This window comes from Apis mellifera, linkage group LG5 (genome assembly GCF_003254395.2).
Source record: "Apis mellifera strain DH4 linkage group LG5, Amel_HAv3.1, whole genome shotgun sequence".
NCBI lineage: Eukaryota > Metazoa > Arthropoda > Insecta > Hymenoptera > Apidae > Apis > Apis mellifera.
In genome coordinates this window covers 221,488-244,376 of record NC_037642.1, presented here as the reverse complement: position 1 = coordinate 244,376, position 22,889 = coordinate 221,488, and the positions used below count along the sequence as shown (strand labels likewise).

At 21.1% G+C, this 22,889-nt stretch overlaps 2 protein-coding genes across 2 annotated transcripts; one reads left to right on the top strand and one right to left on the bottom strand.

The window, feature by feature from the left end:
• Positions 1-826: 826 nt before the first annotated feature.
• Positions 827-2,291, bottom strand: LOC551867 (40S ribosomal protein S13). The gene is made up of 3 exons (XM_624253.5): positions 2,185-2,291; positions 1,494-1,621; positions 827-1,182 (listed from the first exon to the last, which is right to left on the bottom strand). Exons 1-3 carry the CDS (start codon positions 2,205-2,207, stop codon positions 878-880), a joined length of 456 nt encoding a protein of 151 aa, XP_624256.1. The 5' UTR covers positions 2,208-2,291; the 3' UTR covers positions 827-877.
• Positions 2,292-2,879: 588 nt separating this feature from the next.
• Positions 2,880-20,817, top strand: PHRF1 (PHD and ring finger domains 1). Its single transcript, NM_001256037.1, is given in 15 exon segments — positions 2,880-3,065; positions 4,427-4,584; positions 4,673-4,747; positions 5,107-5,176; positions 5,290-5,627; positions 5,720-5,950; positions 6,101-6,255; positions 6,353-6,878; positions 7,081-7,319; positions 7,442-8,116; positions 8,238-9,213; positions 9,291-13,067; positions 13,304-13,432; positions 13,626-13,756; positions 17,714-20,817. Coding segments are annotated over 14 exon segments (7,458 nt in total). The 5' UTR covers positions 2,880-3,065; positions 4,427-4,467; the 3' UTR covers positions 17,733-20,817.
• Positions 20,818-22,889: the final 2,072 nt, after the last annotated feature.

Here is a 22,889-nt window from a genome sequence, read left to right as displayed (position 1 = left end):
TGATTATAAACCGAATTTGTTAATTTATGTTCAAATATATTTATTTACAATTATTTTTAAAGTAAATTTAAAAAAAAATAATTTAATTTATAATTTAGTATCTCAATTAAATTATAAAGCAAAAATCAATGTCATATTAATATATAGATATTTTGTTTGCTATATCTATAACTACTTTGCTATATCTATAACTACTATAATTTGTAATAACGAATAATTAGTTTTACTTACAAAAAATATTATTATTATGATCTTTCTATAGATAGTATTTTAAATTTTTAAATACATTAAATAATAATAATTCTAAAAAAGATTCAATTTTAAAAGAGAAAAAATTTTATTTAAATTTTTTTTATTTTTATACAAATATACAATATTATATAATATGCAACATATATAAAATATAAATCTGGAATATTAATATTACATAGATTATGTTAGAATATTGTAATTAATATGTATAGTCAAATTCAAAATTAAACAAACACAGAATATTAATTAATAATAATAATATTATTATTAATATAATTTATGGGACATTTTTAAATCATAGATTTTCAAAATAAATTCAAAGTATGTTGTCAATGTTAGTTAAAGTTTATGTATTTATATAAACAATTTTAGTTTGCATTAGATAAGATATAGATACATAAAATATATCTATTTCCCTTACTTCACTACTTTGCTTCATTTAATATAAATTTAAATTATTTATAATTTTAAAATCGATTTTCCAAAAATATTTAATGTACAAATATTTTGTATATTTAAATTGTATAAATAAATGGGAATAGAATTTATTAATATATACTTATTAAAATGCAAATAATTTATATTTAAATTTTTATTTTGCTAAGAAATACATACATGAAAATAATTAAGCAACAAGAGCACTAGCTGTAGAACTCTCATATTTCCAATTTGCAGGAAGAGTCCCCTTTGATTTATAATATCTGGCAAGTCGATGAATTCTAGATTCCACAAGTATCAATCTAAACTTGCTATCCTTATCTTTACGATTTCTTTCTAAATGTTTTCTAATAGCAACTGCCTTTTTTATAAGATAATAAAGATCTTCTGGCAAATCTGGAGCAAGACCCATACTTTTAACAATTCTGAGAATCTTATTTCCAGTCCGAAAACGTACTTGAGCTACTCCATGAGAATCTCGAAGAATAACACCTAAAACATTTTGTCATTTAATCATTATTGCATCATTATAATATCTTATAATAAATGAATAAATTTATTTTATTTAAATAAAATATAATATATTAATAATTTTTAAATATTGGTGAATACCTATGATAATATGATAAAATCATCAAACCATCTCAAAAATCACCATGAATTTAATATTGCAAATTATTAATAAGAAACAATACGGAAAACATTGAATCTTAGTTTAAATCAATTTGCTTAGAAAAGAATAAAATTTTAAATTATATAAACATAAATAAAATATAAATTGTTTTATAATATATTATAATTACCAATTTGAGATGGAGTATGCCCTTTTTTGGCAAGCTTGTAAATTAACTCTTTACAATCCTCTGGTGTAAGTTTTAACCATGTAGGAACACTACGTCTGTAAGGTAATGCTGATTGGGATATACCCTTTCTAAAATAATAATAAATTTTCATTATTAAAAATTCCTTTAAATTTATATTTCTTTTCATCATTTGTTATTTTATATTTATAATTTTTTGTTAAATTAATAGAAATTATTAGATAAACTATATATAAGTTTTATATATACATATATATAACTATATATAAAAATCAACTAACAATAATAATCAACAAAAATATTAATATGTTTAGAAACTGAAAAAAATTAAGGTTGTGTATTGTAAAAAAAAGTAAACTGTAAAAAATCTGTAAAAAGAATTGGCTTTTTTTTATTTTAGTATTATAATAAATTAATATTATTGAATATTAAATTAAAATATATCAAAATGTCTTCAAAAATTTCAAAAAACTATAAATATTATAATTTTAATAAGAATTAATTTAAAATAAGAAACACATGGTTGTGAAGCGACACGATTTTAATAACAATTTACACAAAAAATTTATTAAGTTATATTATAAAAATTTAAAAAAAAATGAAAGATATAAAAAAAAATAACTTTTAAAATTATATGTAATAATAAATTACAATAAAATTAAATTAATTTTACCCTGGTGCGTGCATACGTCCCATTTTTATGTAGTTTCATCTACAAGAGATAGTAGCGCTTTTTTAATCCAATCGGCAGATAGTAGAACTATAAGCAATTTAAAATTTACCCGGGAAAATTAATAATATAAAAATTATTACGTAAAAATCATATATTTTGATTATAAAATATTTTATACTTAATCAAAAAAAATATTTTTTTAAATCAAATTATAATATATTTATATAGATTAAATGAAAAATTTCAGAATTTCAATTTAATGAATAATGATGATATATCAAAATATATTTCTAAATCTTCTATATTATATACATATTATATGCATATTCTATATTATACAAATAATAAAATTATGTAAAAAAAATTAAATAAATAAAGAATGTTAAATATTAAAAATAAAAATTGTTATTATTAAAAAATGATTTAAAAAATGAAATATTATTAAAAATTACATCAAAATTAAACGTAAAAGTCAAATTTATTGCTTTTCTATCATTTCCGGTGGATGTTTACTAAAAAATCAAGTAACAATCTAAATAAAATATAATTATAGAAATTTCAAAAATTTTATGTAATAATAAAATATTACCATGATATAATTTTCTTTTTTAGATAAATTATTATTTATTTTATGTAAATAATTATAAGATATAATTTCCTAAAAAATTAGTCAAATATTGAGAAAATAGCGCAACGTCGCGAACGGCGTCGGCAGCCAAAATGTCGGCAGTTTCTCAACTTTGAGCGTACCCTCTGTCAACATTTATAAATCTCCATCGAAGTCAACATCGAATTAACCAATAACTAAATCATTAATAATGTATGATCAATATTAGATCTTCTTGATACAGTGAAAAATTGGAATCTTCAGATTTTCGAAGGTAAATTGACATTTTTTAGGTTCTTCTTCAAACCTTGTTCGATCCTTATCCTTTTTTTTTTTTAATGCATTTTCATTATTAAATTATTAAAAATTTATTATTAAAACTTTTTCAATCATTTTGAAATGATAATTACTTGGAAAAAAATATTTATAAACTATATTAAGAAATAAAATATTTCATTTTTAGATATTTTTCCCAATGAAAAGAATTTAGTGATGTGTTATATGGTTATATACAGTGTCTCACAAAGTATCTTGAGTTTAAAATTTTAGATACGTGAATTAAATTTTTTGAAATTTTTTTTTTATTTATAGAAAGATTATGTATAGAAACATTATATTATTTTAATTATAAATTATAATATTAATTTTCAATTCATTGTAAAATAATATATATAATTTATTAAACGAGTAATATAATTTTATATATTAAATATAACTTAATTATAATGTTACATTTTATTTCATTTTTTATTTATGTAAGTTTTATTGTAATATTAAATATTTAATTTATAATTTTTATGCTTTTATTTAACTACATCATTAAATAATTATTACTTTTCTAAAGAATAGTAAGTTTTAATAAATGTATATAGATGCATATATATAATTTGCTCTTATTATTAATTTTATCTTTTTTTTTACTGTTTTAACATATTTCAAAATTTTTTTTATTTATAATTAATAATAAATTTAATTCAATATTTTAATTTTAATTTTTATTAATTTCTTATTATTAATTATAAGAATTTATAATTTTTTGATTTTATGTTTATTTTTTGATTTTGTTAATAAATTCAATATGATTATAATTAATAATTAGCTATTTTTATTAATCTATTTATTTTATACATATTGCATTTATTATATGAATATCGTTATTTTCATTTTTTACATAATTTTTAAATTATAAATTTTAAAAATTTTAAATTTTAAAAAACTTTTTAAATTTTATTAAAACAATTTTAATAATTTAACATATTCTACAATTTATATTAGAAATATTTACTTTATTAAACATTATATTTTTAATTTTAATATATTAAAATATTTAAAAATTTAATATTAAATATTATAAAATGCAAATTATATAATAATATAATAACAAAAATATAGAATATATAATGCAAAACTTAAAATAATATATTAAATTATATTGATAAAATATTGATTAAAAAATAATTAAAAATAAATTAAATATAAGTTTTAAATATTATATAAATATAATATTTTTTTCGAATAATTCTTTCAAATATTATTATTTATTATTAAAAATAATGATATTATCTATTAATAATAAAATATTAAAATAATTTTATTAATATTTTTCAAATTTTTTTTATTTCTAATTGGATGTAGGACATGTGAGAAGACAGGTATGATTTTGAAATAAACTTAAGATGTCTAGTGACAGTAATCAAACTTCTCAATCTGCCAAGCGGAAAAAACTTGTTAAACTTGATAGCGAAGATAGTGATGAATCTATTGTACAATCTCGTAGAAGAAAAAAGACTTTTGTATGTTTATTAAATTATTAATTATTAATTATTAATTTTAAATATAATATTTCAATTTAATTAAATAGTTTTAATATTATATTTATAGAAATTCATTAGTGAAGGTGAAACTAGTGATGAAAATAGTGATGTTCAAAGACCTATTGTTCAAGCACAAAATCATGTAAGTTATTATATAAATTATATATTATAATTATAATATTATATTATATTAAGTATATATATTATAATAAAGAATGCAATGTTTATTATAAAATAAAATAAATTTTATTGATTGAAAATTCATTATTTTTCCTAAATAAATAAATTTTAAATAAATTATATAATTATATAGTTAATAACTATATAATTATTGTATCTTATAAATATTATCATATATATGATTATAAAATATGTTTATAATAATAGTATAAAATCATATATAATATTTATAATAAACTTCATACTTCATCATAATATATAATATATAATGATAATATTAATGTATTTATATATGATATTATAAATGTTTATTTTTTTTAGAGGGTTATTGCAAAAGATGAATTAAATTATGAAAGCAGCAGTTCAAACACTAGTAAATACAAGCAATTTGGTTAGTTCAAAAATATTTCAAGTAAAAGTGTATATTTTATGAATATATTTAATTTTTTTTATTTAAATTAACTTATTAATTTATTACTATTATCTATCAAATTTATTTTTTAGGAGAAAGTAGTGAAAATTCAGAATGGCAATCAGATTGGAGTAGTTCATCAGAATTAGAAAAAAAATCTCCTGTCAAACGAAAAGTTCTTGGCAAACCAAAAGCTAAAAAACCACCAAAAATTGTATCAGATACAGATTCAGATAATAATGATGATCAAGTAGAAAAGTGTCCAATTTGTTTACTTCCTTTTAAAAGGCAGCAATTAGGCACTCCTTCTTCTTGTGAACATTGTTTTTGTTTAGAATGTTTAATTGAATGGAGTAAAAATATAAATACTTGTCCAGTAGATCGACAAACTTTTACAATAATTCATGTCAGAGATAAACTTGGTGGTCAGGTTGTAATATTTTTTTATTACTTTTTTATCATTTAATAATAATTTTATTTTTTAATTGATTAAAATTAATTTTTAATTTTATTTTCCTATAGATAATAAGATGTGTTCCAGTTGAAGTTGCTTCCAGTGAAGAAGAAAATTTGGATGATCTTACATTTTGTGAAGTATGCCATCAAAGTAATAGAGAAGATCGTATGCTTCTTTGTGATGGTTGTGATTGTGGTTATCATTTAGAATGTTTGACTCCTCCATTGAATGAAGTACCTATAGAAGAATGGTTTTGCCCAGAATGTTCTCAGAATAGAGAAATCAATGCAGAAGTTGTAAGCTATTACATACATATATATATATATTTTTTATATTATTATATATATTATATATTATATTAATAATTCTTATATTAATAAATATGAGTGAAAACTAAAATAATTATCATTGAAAATTAAAATAACAAGTTAAGTTATTTATCTTAGGTCAAAATTGATATGAACGAAATCATAGATCCAATAGAAGAAGCACGTAGACTTGGTGTTACTTATGGAAGAATTCGAATTAATGCACTAAATTCTTATCCAAGAATTATACCTCGTACTAGACATACAGAACGTGTTAGAGCTACTATTCGCAAGTGAGTTATATTTACTTTTAATTAAAATATAATATAAAATAAAACATAGCAATTTTTATATATTCAAATGTTTTTTTCTTTTACGATGTATTTGTAGAAGAAATAGATTAGATGATAATATACAATTAACTCGTCAAATACCATTTGATCCAAATCAACCTTCTACTTCATCTGGTTTGGAGTCTTTTGGAGATAAAAGTCAGAGTCGATCTCCAAGCAATGCCTCTAGTTCTTTAGGTTCTGGAGATCGTAATTGTTCAAACAGATATTTTAGAAAATCACGAAAATATAGAAGTAGTTCTAGTGATTCTAGTGATGAAAGTATTTCCAGAAAATCTCGAAAAAGAATTAATAATAAAAATAATTCTGAAAATTCAAATAATAATAAATCTAGAAAGAAAAGTACTAATAATAAACAGTCTGGAGGTAGCTCGCGAAAAAATGAAACTAGAAATAATTCAAGAAAGTCTGGAAAATCTAAAAATGTTTCTAGTAAGGAAGCTCTATTAAGAGAAGTTAGAATTATAGAATGTAATGAAAATGGAGAAGAAGAAGAAATTATAACACATGTCAAAGTAGCTTCAATTACATTAAGAAAGAGAAGAAGAACAAAAAGAAAAAAGGTATTTTAATCTAGTTTATATTCATTTTATATATGTACATCGATAAGATAGAAATAATTATATTAATAAAAATTTTTTTTTATAAAATATTTAATATTTATTGTATAAAATTCAAATTATAAAAGAATAATAAAATAAATAAAAATAGTTATAAAAAATAAATATTTTTAAATAAAAATAAAAATATTTTATTTTTTTATAGAGAAGAAATCGTAGACATCGAGCTAGAACTTTATCCAGTGTTTTAACTAATACCAAAAAAAGACTTACGGTTGCTCTGGGTATTTGTAAACCAGTTAAAAATGTCCCTAGTTTGTTACCTAGTAGAAATCGGCAAATTATATCAGATAGATCTGCATTAACCATTGCCCGATATAATGCTGGAATCTCAAGACTTAGTATTTTTGGAGAGAGTTTGCATTTGGATTATACTCCTCCAGAGTAAGTATGTTTTTAATTATAAAATATTTATAAAATATAATAATTAGTTTTAATTAAATATTTATATCTTAAAAAGATTTCTTATAAAGATCAATTAAATTTGAAATTTTTTTTTTGTGTAGATCAGATACAGAAGATTATCATGCAATTGTTGGTCCTACTGTAACTGTTCAAAGACATTCTATAATTTCTTCTCGAAGACATTTACGTTTAAAAAATATTGTTACTCCTCAACAACCTCAATCTGATCTTCTAAGTAATATAATAAAAGACCAAGAGATTTGGCATTCAAATAATAATAACATAACTATAAAAGCAAATGGAATTCTTTTGATTAAAGAAAAAGAAATATTGAATGATTTGAAAAAAGGAAAATCCGAAGAAAAAGAACTATTCAAAAATGAAGAAGTAGAATCAATTGTAGAAAATAGAGTTTCTAGAGTTGATACTTCATTAGAAGTTTCTAGAATTGACACTCCACTAGAAATTTCTAGAATCAATCCAGAATCAATTGTACAAGCTCCAATGTATAACAATTCCTGTGGAGGAGGAAATAGAGGCAATTTTAGAGGTAGTTATAGGGATAATACGAGGCATAGTCATGGAGGGCAAAATTATGGAAGAGATTCCTTAGGTGGAAGTGGAAGACACAGTTATGGAGGAAGTGGTGGAAATTTTGGAAGAGATTTTGGACCACCTTCGTTTTATAATCCAAATTTTGAACATTGTGGACCTCCAATGTTTGGAGGTAATCCTCCATTCAGAAATCGAAATCCTCAACATTTTAGAAACGAAAGGTATTGAATATTATTTTAAATATAAAATAACATTTAGATTTTATTGTATTTATATAATTGTATATATTAATCGTATAATTTTAAGAAATTTTTATTATTCTTATTTATTTATTTTTTATAGATTTCGTTTTATGCCTTCAGGAAGACCACAATTTAATTTTGCTGAAGGTTTATCTGAGCATCATACTTTTTCTGAAAGATATAATCGTCCAAGATCTCCACAAGTTTCTAATGAACGTCCTCAAAATAATATGCCACCAAATTTACCAGAAGATACTCCAAGAAGCGAATCTGTTGAGCAACAATCACAAGATATTGAAAATGTCTCTATTAGACAAGAAGAGGATTGTGATATTTATTGCGATATTGAAACAAAGTCTGATGGAGAACTCCAAGATCAACAAAATAGTTCTATGGCATTATTACCACCACCAGAACCTCCATCAGGACTTTTAGATTTTGAAGAAAATTCTAAAAGTGATAAAGATAGTGATCAAGAATTAGTTATTGATGATAGTCAAAAAGAAGATACTCCAAAAAATGATAAATATGACCCTTTTTCTGTGGATAGTGATAGTGATAGTGAAATAAAGAAAAATGAAGGAATTATGGAAAAAGAGAAAGAAGAACAAATTGCAAAAGATATAGCTCAAGCAAAAACTTCAGATACATCTATTCGTTTATCAACTTATGATGATGAAGAAGAAGAAGATTCTCAAGCTGATTGTCCAAATTTCTCTATTTATTCTTCTCAAACAATTGATGTAGCACGGCACACTGAACAACAATTATCTCAACAAATAGGACCGCTTCAACCACCCCCTCTTCCTCCTTCTATTCCAGATGATGATGATGTTATTGTTGGTGATGTTCAGACTTGTGATTTAACTGAAATTCCAGAACCATCAGATCCATATGTTGAAGCTTTGAGAAAAGAAAGGCAAACTTTAAGTAAAATTCCACCAAAGAAAATTTCTCATGATAGTAGAGGAAAAATTACATTTAAAATTGGTACTAAATTGAAGATTAATAACAGATTATTAGGATTACAGGAAGAAGAAAAAGAAAGTAATGATGATAAGAAAAAAGAAATTGAAGTAAGTAATATTTATTATGTATTTATAAATTATATTTTAATTACGTAACATTATTTTTATAAATATTATTTTCGTAGCTTATAAAAGAAGAAGAAACTTCTGTTGATCGTGAAGAAGAACGAAAAAGAATTACTAAAAACAAATATGAAGAAGAAATTCAATTAAAAGGAGATAAAGAGCAAAATATAAAAGAAATTCTAATACCTGTAATTCCTTTAAATTTGAAAGAAAAAAACACAAATAAAGAAGAAAAAGAAAAAGAATGGATAGAAAAATCTAAAGATAATACAGCAGAGAATGATTCAAATGTAATCATTACTACAGAAGTAACTCAATTATCTCCCAAAAGATTAGAAAATGAAATTATTAGTGAATGTCTATCTGAAGAAGGAAGTAAAACTTTTGCTTTGCTTCATAAACCATCAAAAATTGATCTTGGAAAAAAAGATTCAAAAAAAGAATCAAAAAATAAAGAAGAATATACAGTAAAAATTAAAAATCCATATGATTATGAAAGCGAAAAAGATGATAAACATGATAAAAGAGAAGAAGAAAATGATGATGATGATGACGATGATGATGATGATGAAGAAGAAGAGGAAGAAGAAGAAGAAGAGGAGGAGGAGGAAGAAGAAGACGAAGAAGAAGAAGAAGAAGAAGAAAGATTTCCTATAGAAAAAGAAAAATCTAGCAAAAAAAATATAATTGAGAAAGATATTGATAAAAACTCATGGGAATCTGATGGAGCTTATACTCCTTGCAAAGATGAACTTCCCTTAAAAGAATCAAAATCTTCTTCCGAACAATTGCCATCTATTGAAAGTGGATTAGAGCCAATTACACCAACAAAAGATAAACCTGATGATTTAGATAGTTGTAGGACTCCAGATTATAATGTTTTAGGCACAGAAGCTATCTCAGAAACAGATGAAGCAATGAATTTTGAAGATGAGTTAACTTTATTGAGTTTACGAAAGGAAAAAGAAATGGAAGATGGAGAAATCATTGAAGAAAAAATTATAAAGGAAGGAGATAAAATTGAAAAAGAAAAAGAAGAGGAAAAGAAACGAAAGAAAAAGGAAAAGAAAGAAAAAAGTAAAGAAACAGAAAAAAATAAAGAAAATATTGCTTCAGAAAATCAAGTAGCATGGAAAAAACTTTCAAAAAATACAAAAGAAAGATCTTATAGAGACAAAGAAAAGAGATCAAAATCGAAGGAAAGAGAAAAATTAAAGAAAAAGAAAGAAGTAGTAAAAAAGAAGGAAAAAAGAAAAGAATTACCAAGATATGACGTTAGAAAAATTGTTGCAGAAAGACCTTCAAGACCTAGAAAAGATGAGTATGGTAGAGATATTAGAGAAAAATCAAGACAAAGAAGTAAATCTAGAAGTTGTAATTCATCAAAACGTTCTAGATCATATTCTAAGATTCGCTCTAGAAGTAGATCCAGAACTAGATTACAAAGATCATGGTCGAGAGATCGTAGATCTTATTCTAAATCTCTTTCCAGACGAAGATCTCTTTCTCGTGGAAGGCGTAAATCACCTAAAAGAAGATCAACTTCTAGAAGAAGATCTTCTTCGAGAAAACGATCCCTTTCTAGAAGAAGATCAAGATCTGTTTCTAGAAAACGAAGATCTTTATCGAGAAGAAGATCCAGGCGATCAATCTCGAGATCTAGACAAAGAAGATCTATATCACGATCTCGAAGATCACTATCTAGATCTCGCGATAGACGTAAAGATAAGAAAAAGTACAAATCTCGAAGTCGATCGAGAAACAGAAAAAAATCTCGATCGAAATCACCTAGAAAGTCTTCGAAATCCAGAGAAAGAAAACATTCAAAGAGAAAAGCACAAAGTCGATCAAGATCAAAAGGAAGATCTTGTTCCAGAAATTGGGAACAAGTTGATAAAATTGTAGAACAAGAATTTTCTAGAGAAAGAGAAGAAAGAGAATCTTGGAGTGCACAATGGACACCATCTTGGTCAAGATCTAGATCAAAAACACCACAACACGTTCAACAAGAACCAATTACTTCTAGAGAATGGTCTCCAATGTTAGATAATGTTTCGGTTCCGCCAAAAAATCTAACTGTAATTTTAACAAATAAGGAAGCAATTAAAAAAAAGAAGAAAGAACGTAGAAAAGAAAGCAAAAAAACAAAAGATGAAAAAAAGAGAAAAGGAAAAAGGAATAGGACTCCACCACCATCAAAAGAGGTTTTTGCTAGTGGAGATAATATTTTGGTTAGTGTATGTTTCAACAAAGATAATGAAAATGATCAAACAGTTGTTCCAGAACTTCCAGAGACAATTCCTCTAATTTCTCCTCTAAAACGTCGCCGTAGAGAATCTCTTCAAACTGATCCTCCAAAACGTTCAAAAAAAGAAAAGTCAAAAGATAAACGTTCTAAATCTCCAAAGCCAAAAAAAGATAAAAAGAAAAAATCAAAAGCAGCTGAAATAGCGGCTACAAAAAAACCAGTCGCAGTAATTGATTTAGATCAATCTCCATTTCGGGAACAGACACCATCTCCTAGAGACGTTATAGTTCTTAGTGATGATGATGATAAACAAATTCAACAAATCACATCAGATCAATGTCAACCTTCTCAAAATTCTCCACCTAGAGAACAGTTTATTTCTCAGGGTCCAAAAACACCTCCGGAACCACAAATAAAATTTTCAATAAATAAACAAAGCAGTAATTTACGACCATCAATGTTAAATCCGCTTTTAGATGAAGAAGAAGAAGAAGAAATGGATGAAAGAGTCGAAGAAGAATTGGAAATGAGAGCACAAGAAGAATTAGAATTAAGATTAAAAATTGGACCAAATACCCCTCCAGAACCTCCCACATCTCCACCAACAAGTCCAGATGCTTATGATCCATTTGATCCAACTAAATCTAGATCGCCAACACCTGATGTTAGTCAGGAAGTGAATTCCAGCGATGAAAGAAGAAGATCTCCAAGAAAACATGATTCTGTTGATGATAGTATTCTTGAAGAGGAAAATCAAAATCAAGAAAGGCAAAGTCAAGAAAAGCAACTAGAAAAGCCTAAAATCATTTCTATGGTTACAATCAAGAGAGCATCTCCACAAAGAGATGATGTTAATGATAATGATAACAATAATGATATTACAGTCTCAGCCGGAAATCTAGAAATACAACAAAATCAACAAAATGTGCAAAACCAGAATAATCCTTTCGCAGTAATGAATCCTGTGCTAGCTACAGTAGCTGCAGCAGTACAGAGAAGTGGAGTATTTAATGCACCAAATTCAAATAATAATCAACGTAACTTACAATCAAATCGAATTTCACCAACCAATCAACAAAAACAACGTTCTGGCGATCGTTCACAGGCACCTCCAGTTTTTACGAATTCAGGAAAATCTTCAAGAAGCTCGAAATCCGGACAAACAAAAACAAATGGACAAAATGGAAATGATGCCGGAACAGAAACAACGGATAATGTAGATATGTCATCTCCTTATTCTCCTGGTTCGACGCTTAGCGATGGAATATTCGATCCACCTAGTCCTACAAATTATAATTCACCTAATACTGGGACAGGAAGTGGAGCAGGACCTATTGGAACTCAGATTACAAAAAATAGTAATTCGAAAACAATAAAAACCACAGAAAAAAAAGATGCTTTCGATGCTTTATTTGGTTCTTTACCGATTACAAAAACTAGCACTAAATCGAATAGAAATAAAAAATCTGAAAAAGATAAAAAGAAAAAATCTACAAATCCAAAAGTTGGTGTTAGAATGGACGAAAATCAGCTTCAAATATTAGATGATCTTCCAAGTTCTGCAGTTGAAATGCAAGTCAAGGATAAGGTTTGAATTTTATATATATTTATTTCATTTTGTTTTTTAATTTAAATATTTAAATAAAAATAAATATAAACAATTTTTTTAGTAATATATATATACGAAAAATAATAAAGTTTTTCTGCCATTTTTTTTTCTAAAATATTTTATATATAATATAATATATATGTTTTAAATTTAAAAATTATTAAATAATTATTTTAATATATACATATTTTAATGGTATCATATTTCTTTTATAGTTCCTAAAGAAATTAAATCGTCAAGAACGAGTGGTTGAAGAAGTGAAGTTAGTTTTAAAACCACATTACACAAAAAAACATGTCACAAAAGAAGAGTACAAGGATATTATGCGGAAAGCAGTACCTAAGGTAATATTTCTTAAATCTTTATTAATTAATATATATATATATATATATATATATATATATATATATATATATATATATATATTAATAATAGAAAAAGAAAAAAAAGTATAAAACTGTTAAAATAATTACATATTTATATATTTTAAATTAAATATAAATTAAAATCATTATTTTATAATAATTATTTTGATAGATATGTCATAATAAAACGGGAGAAATCAATCCGAAAAAAATTGCCCATTTAATAGAAGCTTATGTCAAAAAATGCAGAAATAGCAAAAAGAAAACTATTGAAAGTTCCTCCACAAAGGTCTCTAAACCAGCGTAAGTATATGAATTAATTTAAAAAAAATTTTCATAATTATTGCATATATTTAAAAAATAATTTTCAAGAATAATATTTTTTTAATATATATTTTTAATAATTTTAAATCAATCTGTCGATATCATATTAACTTTTTTCTCATCTTAATGGGCTGAAAATAAGTATAAAATATAATATATAATGTTTCATAATGTTTTTTCTTTTCTTTTTTTTCTTTTCTTTTTTTCTTTTTTTTTTTTTTTTTTTTTTTTTTTTATAATTTGAATCCATTTCTGAAATGGATAAGAGATACAAAAATAATGAAAAAAATTCATATAAATATTTTTATTTAATCTTGTTTGAAAGTTATAGTCATTTTTATACATGTATAATATATGTATCCTAAATGTATTACATATTGAGTTTATCTTCATAGAAATATTCGAAATGTTCATTCTCAATTTGTATTTATAAATAATACTCTATATTTTATGGATATTTCTTGTTCTTATTGACTTCATATATTTTTTCAATTAAATTTCATTTCGATTCATTTCAATTTATTGGCTCATTTTTCAAATTTTTTTTATTGTTTTTGTGTCCCTGTTTACTATTGAAGTGGATTGTACATATTATGAAACGCCTCATATGTTATAAAAGACTTCATTTTCAACTTTTTCCTTTAAACGCAATAGTCGATATAAATAACTTTAATTTTAAAATTATTCGAAAAAATTTTTTTAGTATATCATTGAATTCTATACATATTAATGACAGTCAATACTTAAAAACAATTGATAATCAATATGTATATAAACAGATAATGAGTTTGTTAAAAATCTATTTTTTTATAGATTTGATTAAACTTTTAAAATTAAAAAAAAAAATTATCAATATCGATTATCCAAGTATTGTTTTCTATTTTATTTTCATATTCTGTAGATACAAAAAAATTTATGAAATGCTTAATCTCACTATGAATACTAAATATGATATTTATTTATTCGTTATATCGTTATATTCGTTATATTATATTAAATATATAATATTTTTATATAAAATTTTTTGTAAAAACTGAAATCAACTAGTTATGTATAAAAAGAGAAATTAAAATAATATCCTGTGCAACATATTTTTCAAAATTGGTAAAGAGAGAACTAATTAGTAGTTTTATCATTTATCATAATTATCACGTTTAAAAATTTGTATAATTTAATGGTAATTATTTCAAATATATATTAAAATATATTAATTCTTAATACAATTCTTACACTATACTTGCATGCGCTGCGTTTTTAAAAATATTGATCATCGAACTTTGTTTAAAGATTTAAGGATCTCATTTTTTATTATAATCTATATAAATAGTGAATAGTGAATCTATATAATAGTGATAAAAGAATGTGAATAGTGATAAAAGAATTGTAATATAAAAGAATTTATATTACAATAATATACTGATATTGTTAAAGATCCTATATAGTCAATCAAAAAAGTTAAGTTTTCGCATAATTCATAAAATTGTCATTTTAATGAGTATCTTTGTATAATATCATGTTTATTTATTGAATATGAAATAATATTAACTATTTTATAACAAGATATAATTTTATAGAAATATTTTAACACATAAGCAAAAAAATAAATTATGTTTCACAAAAATGTTCGTACAATTCTTTTTTTTTTTTTTTTACAAGTTATATAATATTTTATTAATTTCCTTTTGCCTCTAAAACTTAATATTTTTCTTAATATTTTTAATATAATTGCATTAATTTTATAATAAATTAATATAAAATAAAATATAAATAAGATAAAATTTTTTTTCATTCTTTTTCTAAACTATTTTTAAAATTTTATTTATTTCTATTATATTTTATATTTCTCTCTAAATAATCCTATATATATATATATATATATATATATATATATATATATATATATATATATATATATATATATAGGATTATTTAGAGAGAAATATAAAATATAATATATATATATATATAAATTCTATAAAAATTGAAATAATAAAAAAGTTATTTTAATTCTATAAAAATTGAAATAATAAAAAAGTTATTTTAGACATTATACACAGAATATTAGAATATTCATTACATACATTAGAATATTACACAGTATTCATTTCAAATCATATAAACTGTATTTATCCAATTAATTTTTCTGCATTGTTTCTCAAATGAATTTTAAAAATATTGAAATATGTTTAGTATAATAACATCAAATATTAAATATGCCGTCATTGATTCTCAAACTCCAGTAAATCCTCTCATGTGTTATAATTAATATCACATTTTCCAATTCAAATGCTTTGTTGTTTTTTCTCCATATTTTATTTCTTTCATCTATTTCAAAGATATTAAATTTACTTTTATATAATAAATAATACTATCCAAAAATTATAAATTCTTGTTTTTGTATTTTTTTTTTTCTTTTTTTTTTTACAAATTTATTATATTTTTCTTTTTGATTATTAAACTAAAGCTTTCTTTATAATATATGATTGTTATATTGAATTTTCTTAATACTGCTATCTTCCTCAAATATGAGGAATAAAATTTCTATTTATATAAACATACACGCGCGCGCGCGCACACACACACACACACACACACATTATATAATAAATATATAATATAATATTATTTATTTATATAAATAATTTTAATTATATATATTCATATAATATTTATAAATATCATATTTTTATTCATCAAGATTTCGAAGAAATATGAATACCTATAATATAAGAGAAAGATATTATATAAAAATAGTTTAATTAGTAAAATCAGTTTCAAATATTTTTAACTTTTATATTTTTACTTTTTCTAAATTATTTTTCATTGACTATATAATTTTTCATTTCAATATTATTATAATTTAAATTTAGTTTTGAAATTGATAAATTATTAATAAATTATAACATAGATTGCAAGTATATATTATTTAAAATTTTGAATAGTAATTATGCATTTTATTTTCATTATTGTATTATATTATATTCTATTATTTTAAACTTTTTTACTATATTAAAAAATGAAATTTTTTTTATAATTTTTATATAATTTTTATATAATAATTTTTATGGTTTATATAAAGATTTTTTTTCTTTAATTTAATGATTGTACATCTTAAACTTTTAATTTTGTTTCTTTTCGTTCCATATTTGTTGATTGATTGTTAAATATTTTTCAATTGAATAAATATAAATAACATAAAATATTAAAGAAGAAATTCTCACAGCAATATAAGAAAAATTTATTAAACTTATATTACATATAATATTATATATTATTATTATACTATATGTACAAATACTTTTGTATATGATTTTTTTTTTTTTGTTAAAACATTTTTGTAAAATTATATATTTTGTTATAAAATAGTTAGTATTATAATATTATAATATATTAATAAGTGAACATAATAATAATATTATTCAAAGTTATTGTTTATTTTCTTCAAATTATTTTCTAAAAGTGATTTTTTGAGAAATAGATAAAATTTATAATTGACTGACTTATAAATAGAATTCAATGGAATAAATTAATTATAGAATCTTGATATTAAGTTTACTTAATATCAAAAATTTTTAAAAATATTTTGAAAACTAAATTTATTTGTATAGGAAAAAGTTGTTCAAAATTTCTTGAGAAATATTTTAAAATTATAAAAATGAAATTGCCTATTTCATAAATAATTATCAATACTTCTATATTATTTTATATTTAATTAAAATAAGAGTAAAAAAAATTTATTTTAAAATATATTTATTTTTATTTTTATATTTATAATTTATTTTTTTATTTTAAAATATATTTATTTTTATTTTTATATTTATAATTTATTTTTTATTTTAAAATATAATTTATTTTTATTTTATTTAGTTAATTTAGTTATTTTATTTTCATTAAATTATAATATAGTAATAAAAATAAATTTAAATTCATTTATAGAAAAATTTTGTGGAGTTGATCACGAGTCAACTAGGTGTCTATTCAATTCCCTTCAATTTTATAGTTCAGATATTGTCGTTCTCGATGAATGGTAAGTCAGCTTTGAGACAGCTAGTCTCCTCTTCGATGATGCGATGTATGTATTCTCTGTAAATACGTAATTAATTCAATAATTGATCGATTGATTATTTGCTTGATTGATTGATCGATTAACTTTTAAGAATATCATTTATTATTTATATAAATAAGACCTTGTTCATCAGGGAATTCAATTGTCTCTACGGAAGATCCATTATTTATATAATATTAAATTTAATTTTTATTTAATTTTAAGAAAATTCAATTCTTTATATGTATAAAATTCATTACAATTAACATATTGAATTTGAATATTTATTTATAAAATTAATTTGTCTTCTTTATATATTTAAACTTTCAAAAACTTTAAAATTAATTATAATTAATCAACAAGAAAAATAAATAAAATGCAAAAAAAGTGAATTTACATTCACATTTTTCATATCATTAATTGAATTATAAATGTTTTAAATGAATACAATTGCAATTGACAATCTAAACATGACATTAAATATATATTTATTTCCTTTTCTTTATTTCATATCATCAATTTTATAAATTTGGTATTATTTACATCCATTTTTAATATACTATTTAAAATATATTAAAGAAGAAAATTGTTTAAATTTTTATTAAAGTTTGCAATACATTGTAAAAATCAATTTATAATTAAAATTTGTACAGATAAAACTTTATAAAAATAAAAAGAAATATACAAATTTTATATGAATATTTATGCTATTATAAAAAATATTAATAACATTAAAACTTGGTCTTAAAATAATTATTTATACAAATTTATTTATACAATATTAGACAAATATCTACTGCAAACATAACACTCTAATAATTATTTATTCAAATAATTAAATATTAGTTCTTATTTAATAAAAACTGTACATTAATATTTGTGATATTTACATCAAATAACATATAAAATATATCACAAATTTATTTTTGGTTTTTCCGCAGAGACTCTCATTTTTATATTTCTTAATACACATGTAAAAATGCTTAAATGCCACGTTTCAAACGTACATATTGTAATTTGATTCTTAATACAGAGTTGGACATTATTCGAATAAATTATTATTATCATTACTATGATTATTATTATTACCATTATGTTTATTATTGTATTATTAATAATATTATTATATGTATTATTAATATGTAAGTAATATTTAAGTGAATTTTGGAATTTTAGAATTATTTTCTATTTATTTTTAAATTTACTTAAATGGATGAAATTTATTCGAATAAATATGCAGCCAACTTTCTTATTTTATTTAAAAATATTTTAATTATTTATATCAAAACTAATGTAAAGTTAAAATAAAATTAATTTGATATTAAATTTTAATATAAAATATTAAAAAATGAAAAGTGAAATAGATACAAAATTAAATTCATTATCAAAAATTTATTTATAAAATCTATTAATTATGATATAAAAAATAAATATAATATAAATAATGAAAAAATAAAATAAATTTTGATAAATTTTAATGAATAAAATATTTAAAAAATACTGATTCAAATAAAGGCTGCATTTATTTGCAAAATTAAACATAAATTGATCAAAAAGAAAAAAAAAATATTTGAATAATATAATATTTTATTTAAGTTTTTCATTGAATTATTATTATTCGAATAAAAATTGTCCAACTCTAATGTTGTATAGCTATAAACTATGTGTGGGAATGAAAGAAGTAGAATGAGTGGAAATTAATCTTAAGGAAATACGATTTTGTCTCCTGAAAAAAGTAAAAAAGAATTTCAAAAAGTACTGCTCAATATCCAATTGGCTGATATTTAGCCAATTATAATTAAACATTTTTCTCAGAAAGTAATTGGATAACGTTCGATTCTTTTAAACTTTTAAATGATGAAACAATATTAAAGAAAGATAAATATTTTTAAAAAAATATCTTATAAAAATATTATTGAGATCTTATTGTATTTGTATGTTTCTAATTTTTTCAAAAGAATGTAATAAATCAGAAAATAATTTATTTTTTAGAATTTATGTTGAAGTATCATATTTAAAAATGCGATATTGATAATCGTATAATTTATAATATTTATAATATTTCTGATGAAACTTTCATACAATCAATTTATCTGTGATTATTATTTGGAGCATTATCTATTTTCATTTATTTAATTATTTGAAATATTTAATCCATATTCAGCTAAAATAAAATATTCATCTAAGTAAATTATAAATTATTAAATCAGCTAAATTAAAACGAAAATATTTTAGAACAAGAATTTATTATCATTTTTGCGCTTATTTAATTTTTATATACATATAATACTAAAATTTATTAATTGAATTATTTAATAATTGTATTTAGATTTAATCTATTATTTGAAAAATAATTTAAATTATCATATAAAGTATCATATTTTGATTTTATCGCATCCTAAAAGTTAACCGATAAGGCTTAACTTAATTATAATTCTTGAGATAATTCTTTTATGAAAATTTTCGTTTCGACTTTGTTAATGAGTTATTGAAACATTAGTCAATTACAAAACATAGACTTGTCATAATGATAGTATTGTATGTATCACCAGAAAGTCGCTGAGTTACAATTAATCAAAACAATGTGTATCAAACAAATAATCGAAGCAATATGTATCAATTGATTAATATTTCGTTAATAACTTGTTAACAAAGTTGAAAAATTTCACAAAAGAAAAATAATTTGAAGAATTACTTCAAAATTAGTTAAGTCTTGAATTTTAGAATATCTTGTATAATACATTTATATGTACCATAATATATATATGTATAGATTAGGACTCTTATTATTACTTGAATCTAAATTCGACACTCAACTTAAATATCCAGATTGAGGAGATACATTCTCAAATCAAATGAATTTAATTATAATATGCTTTAAGTATCCGGGATATTCGGAATATAAAAATCCTGGTGTGAATTTAATTTCATGTAATATATATATGATACTTGACTCTATTTGTAAATGTAATACAAAATTGAAATAAGCAAAAAATATATTTAATATATCACATTTAACGATTAATCAGTGAGTGAGTGAGTGAGTGAGTGTGTGTGTGGTGGGTGGGTGGGTGGGTGGGAGTGTGGATACGTGTGCGCGTGCGCATAAATATATATTTATATATAAATAAATATATATAAATATATATAAATATATATAAATTTATTTTATTCATATCTAAAAAAAAATTTCACAATATTAATATGTAATTTTTTTTAATTAAAATTAAATTTTAACTCAAAATATTCATCATTTATCTATGATAATAATAATTAAGAGACATTATTTTCAAATATCTTAAGAAAAATATATAATTATATAAAAGCTCCAGAAAATATTCACAGATGATAATGATTATCAACATATTATACTTAATAAAAAATAAATATCAAAATGTTAAAATAAATAGAATAAAAATTAGTGTCAAAATATGTATTAGCTATTAAAGAATCGAATGATATCTTTAAATTGTTAAATTTTTATATTTTTTATCCTTTCAACTCAGAAATTAAATACGAAATGACAAATTAAAATTGCTTAATAATTAATAATATTTAAAAATTGAATGAATAAAAATAAAAATAAAATTTATGATATCAAGTGTGAATATTAGCAAAAATGTCGGTGTATATGTATGGAATCTTTTGTACTAAATAATGATGTATATACAATGAAGGGAGAAATAAAGAATTTAATATTATCAAAAATGTAGAATTTTTTAGATTTAAACATCTTTCATTAAAATTTCACTAAAAATCTTAATTTAGTGATTTAATTAATTAAATTAAATTTTTAATTTTTTCTAATTTTTTTAAAAATTTTTAATTTTTATGATATATATTTTAAAAGTTATTTTAAAATTAAATAAAAAATATAACAAAACAAATATTAATTTATTATTGATATTAAATGTAACAATTATAAAAAATTATTTTTATTCTAAAATATTTACAATATCTGAAATCATAATACAAAATAATTCAATTTTACAATAGAATTTCGCTACAATCTTGTTTATTGCATGAAATTTTTGTTCATTGTATTTTGGCGATTTTAATAAAGTTTCAAAATTGTACTAATGGTTTAAACAGTAAGAAAATACGAAGAAAATATGGAAATAAATTGTATGATTAATTATTTTTTTCTTTATGCATATTTTGATTTTGTATGCATCTTTGATTCCGTTTCTTATACTAGCAAAGTTTTACTGTAAAATAAGTTGAAAAAAAAAGATTAACATTTTTAGATTTTGTTTTCAAATAAATTAAATTGATAATTTTTCAGAAATTATTTAAGTTTTCAATAAAAATGAAATATATCTATGAATATAGATACAAATGCTATTGATAAGCATTAAATTATTCTATATGAAAATAAACGAAAAAAAATGAATAGTTTTATTATATATCCTTGTTTTTGAGAAAATTGAGATTGGACATTTATGATCAAGAAATTAACAAATTTTTAAATTCAATTTTTTTAGAAAGTAATAAAAAAAAATTTATTTTATATTTTTTGTTTATTTTCACATATAAAATTACTTTTCAATGGTGCATTTGTATTTAATAACTAATAAATACAATTAGCATATTTTATACTTTACAATTTTTCGTATTTAATTTAATTCAATAAAGCTTGAAACATTGAAAACAAAACTTTAAATCATTTTTTTTCTTTTTTAGAATTTATTTTTACATATAAAATTAACCTCTTCATGATTTCAGAAAAAACATTTATATTTATATATTTATAATGTAAATAATGATATGTTATATATGTTACAATATTTCATTCTTATAATATTATCATATAAAAAATATAATAAAAAAAATTAGAGAAATTATGATAATAATGCTTATTTATAATAATTATGCGAAGTAATTTTTCACTTAAAACAAGTATAAATTTTTTATATTTACGTTTTTAAAAAAATCAAAAAAATTAAAAATAAAATATTTAGAAAGATAATTTTATTATAAATTTATTATGTAGTTTTGTATAATATTTATGATTTATTATAAATTATATTATTATATATTTTATAATAAAACTGAAGATCAATGTAA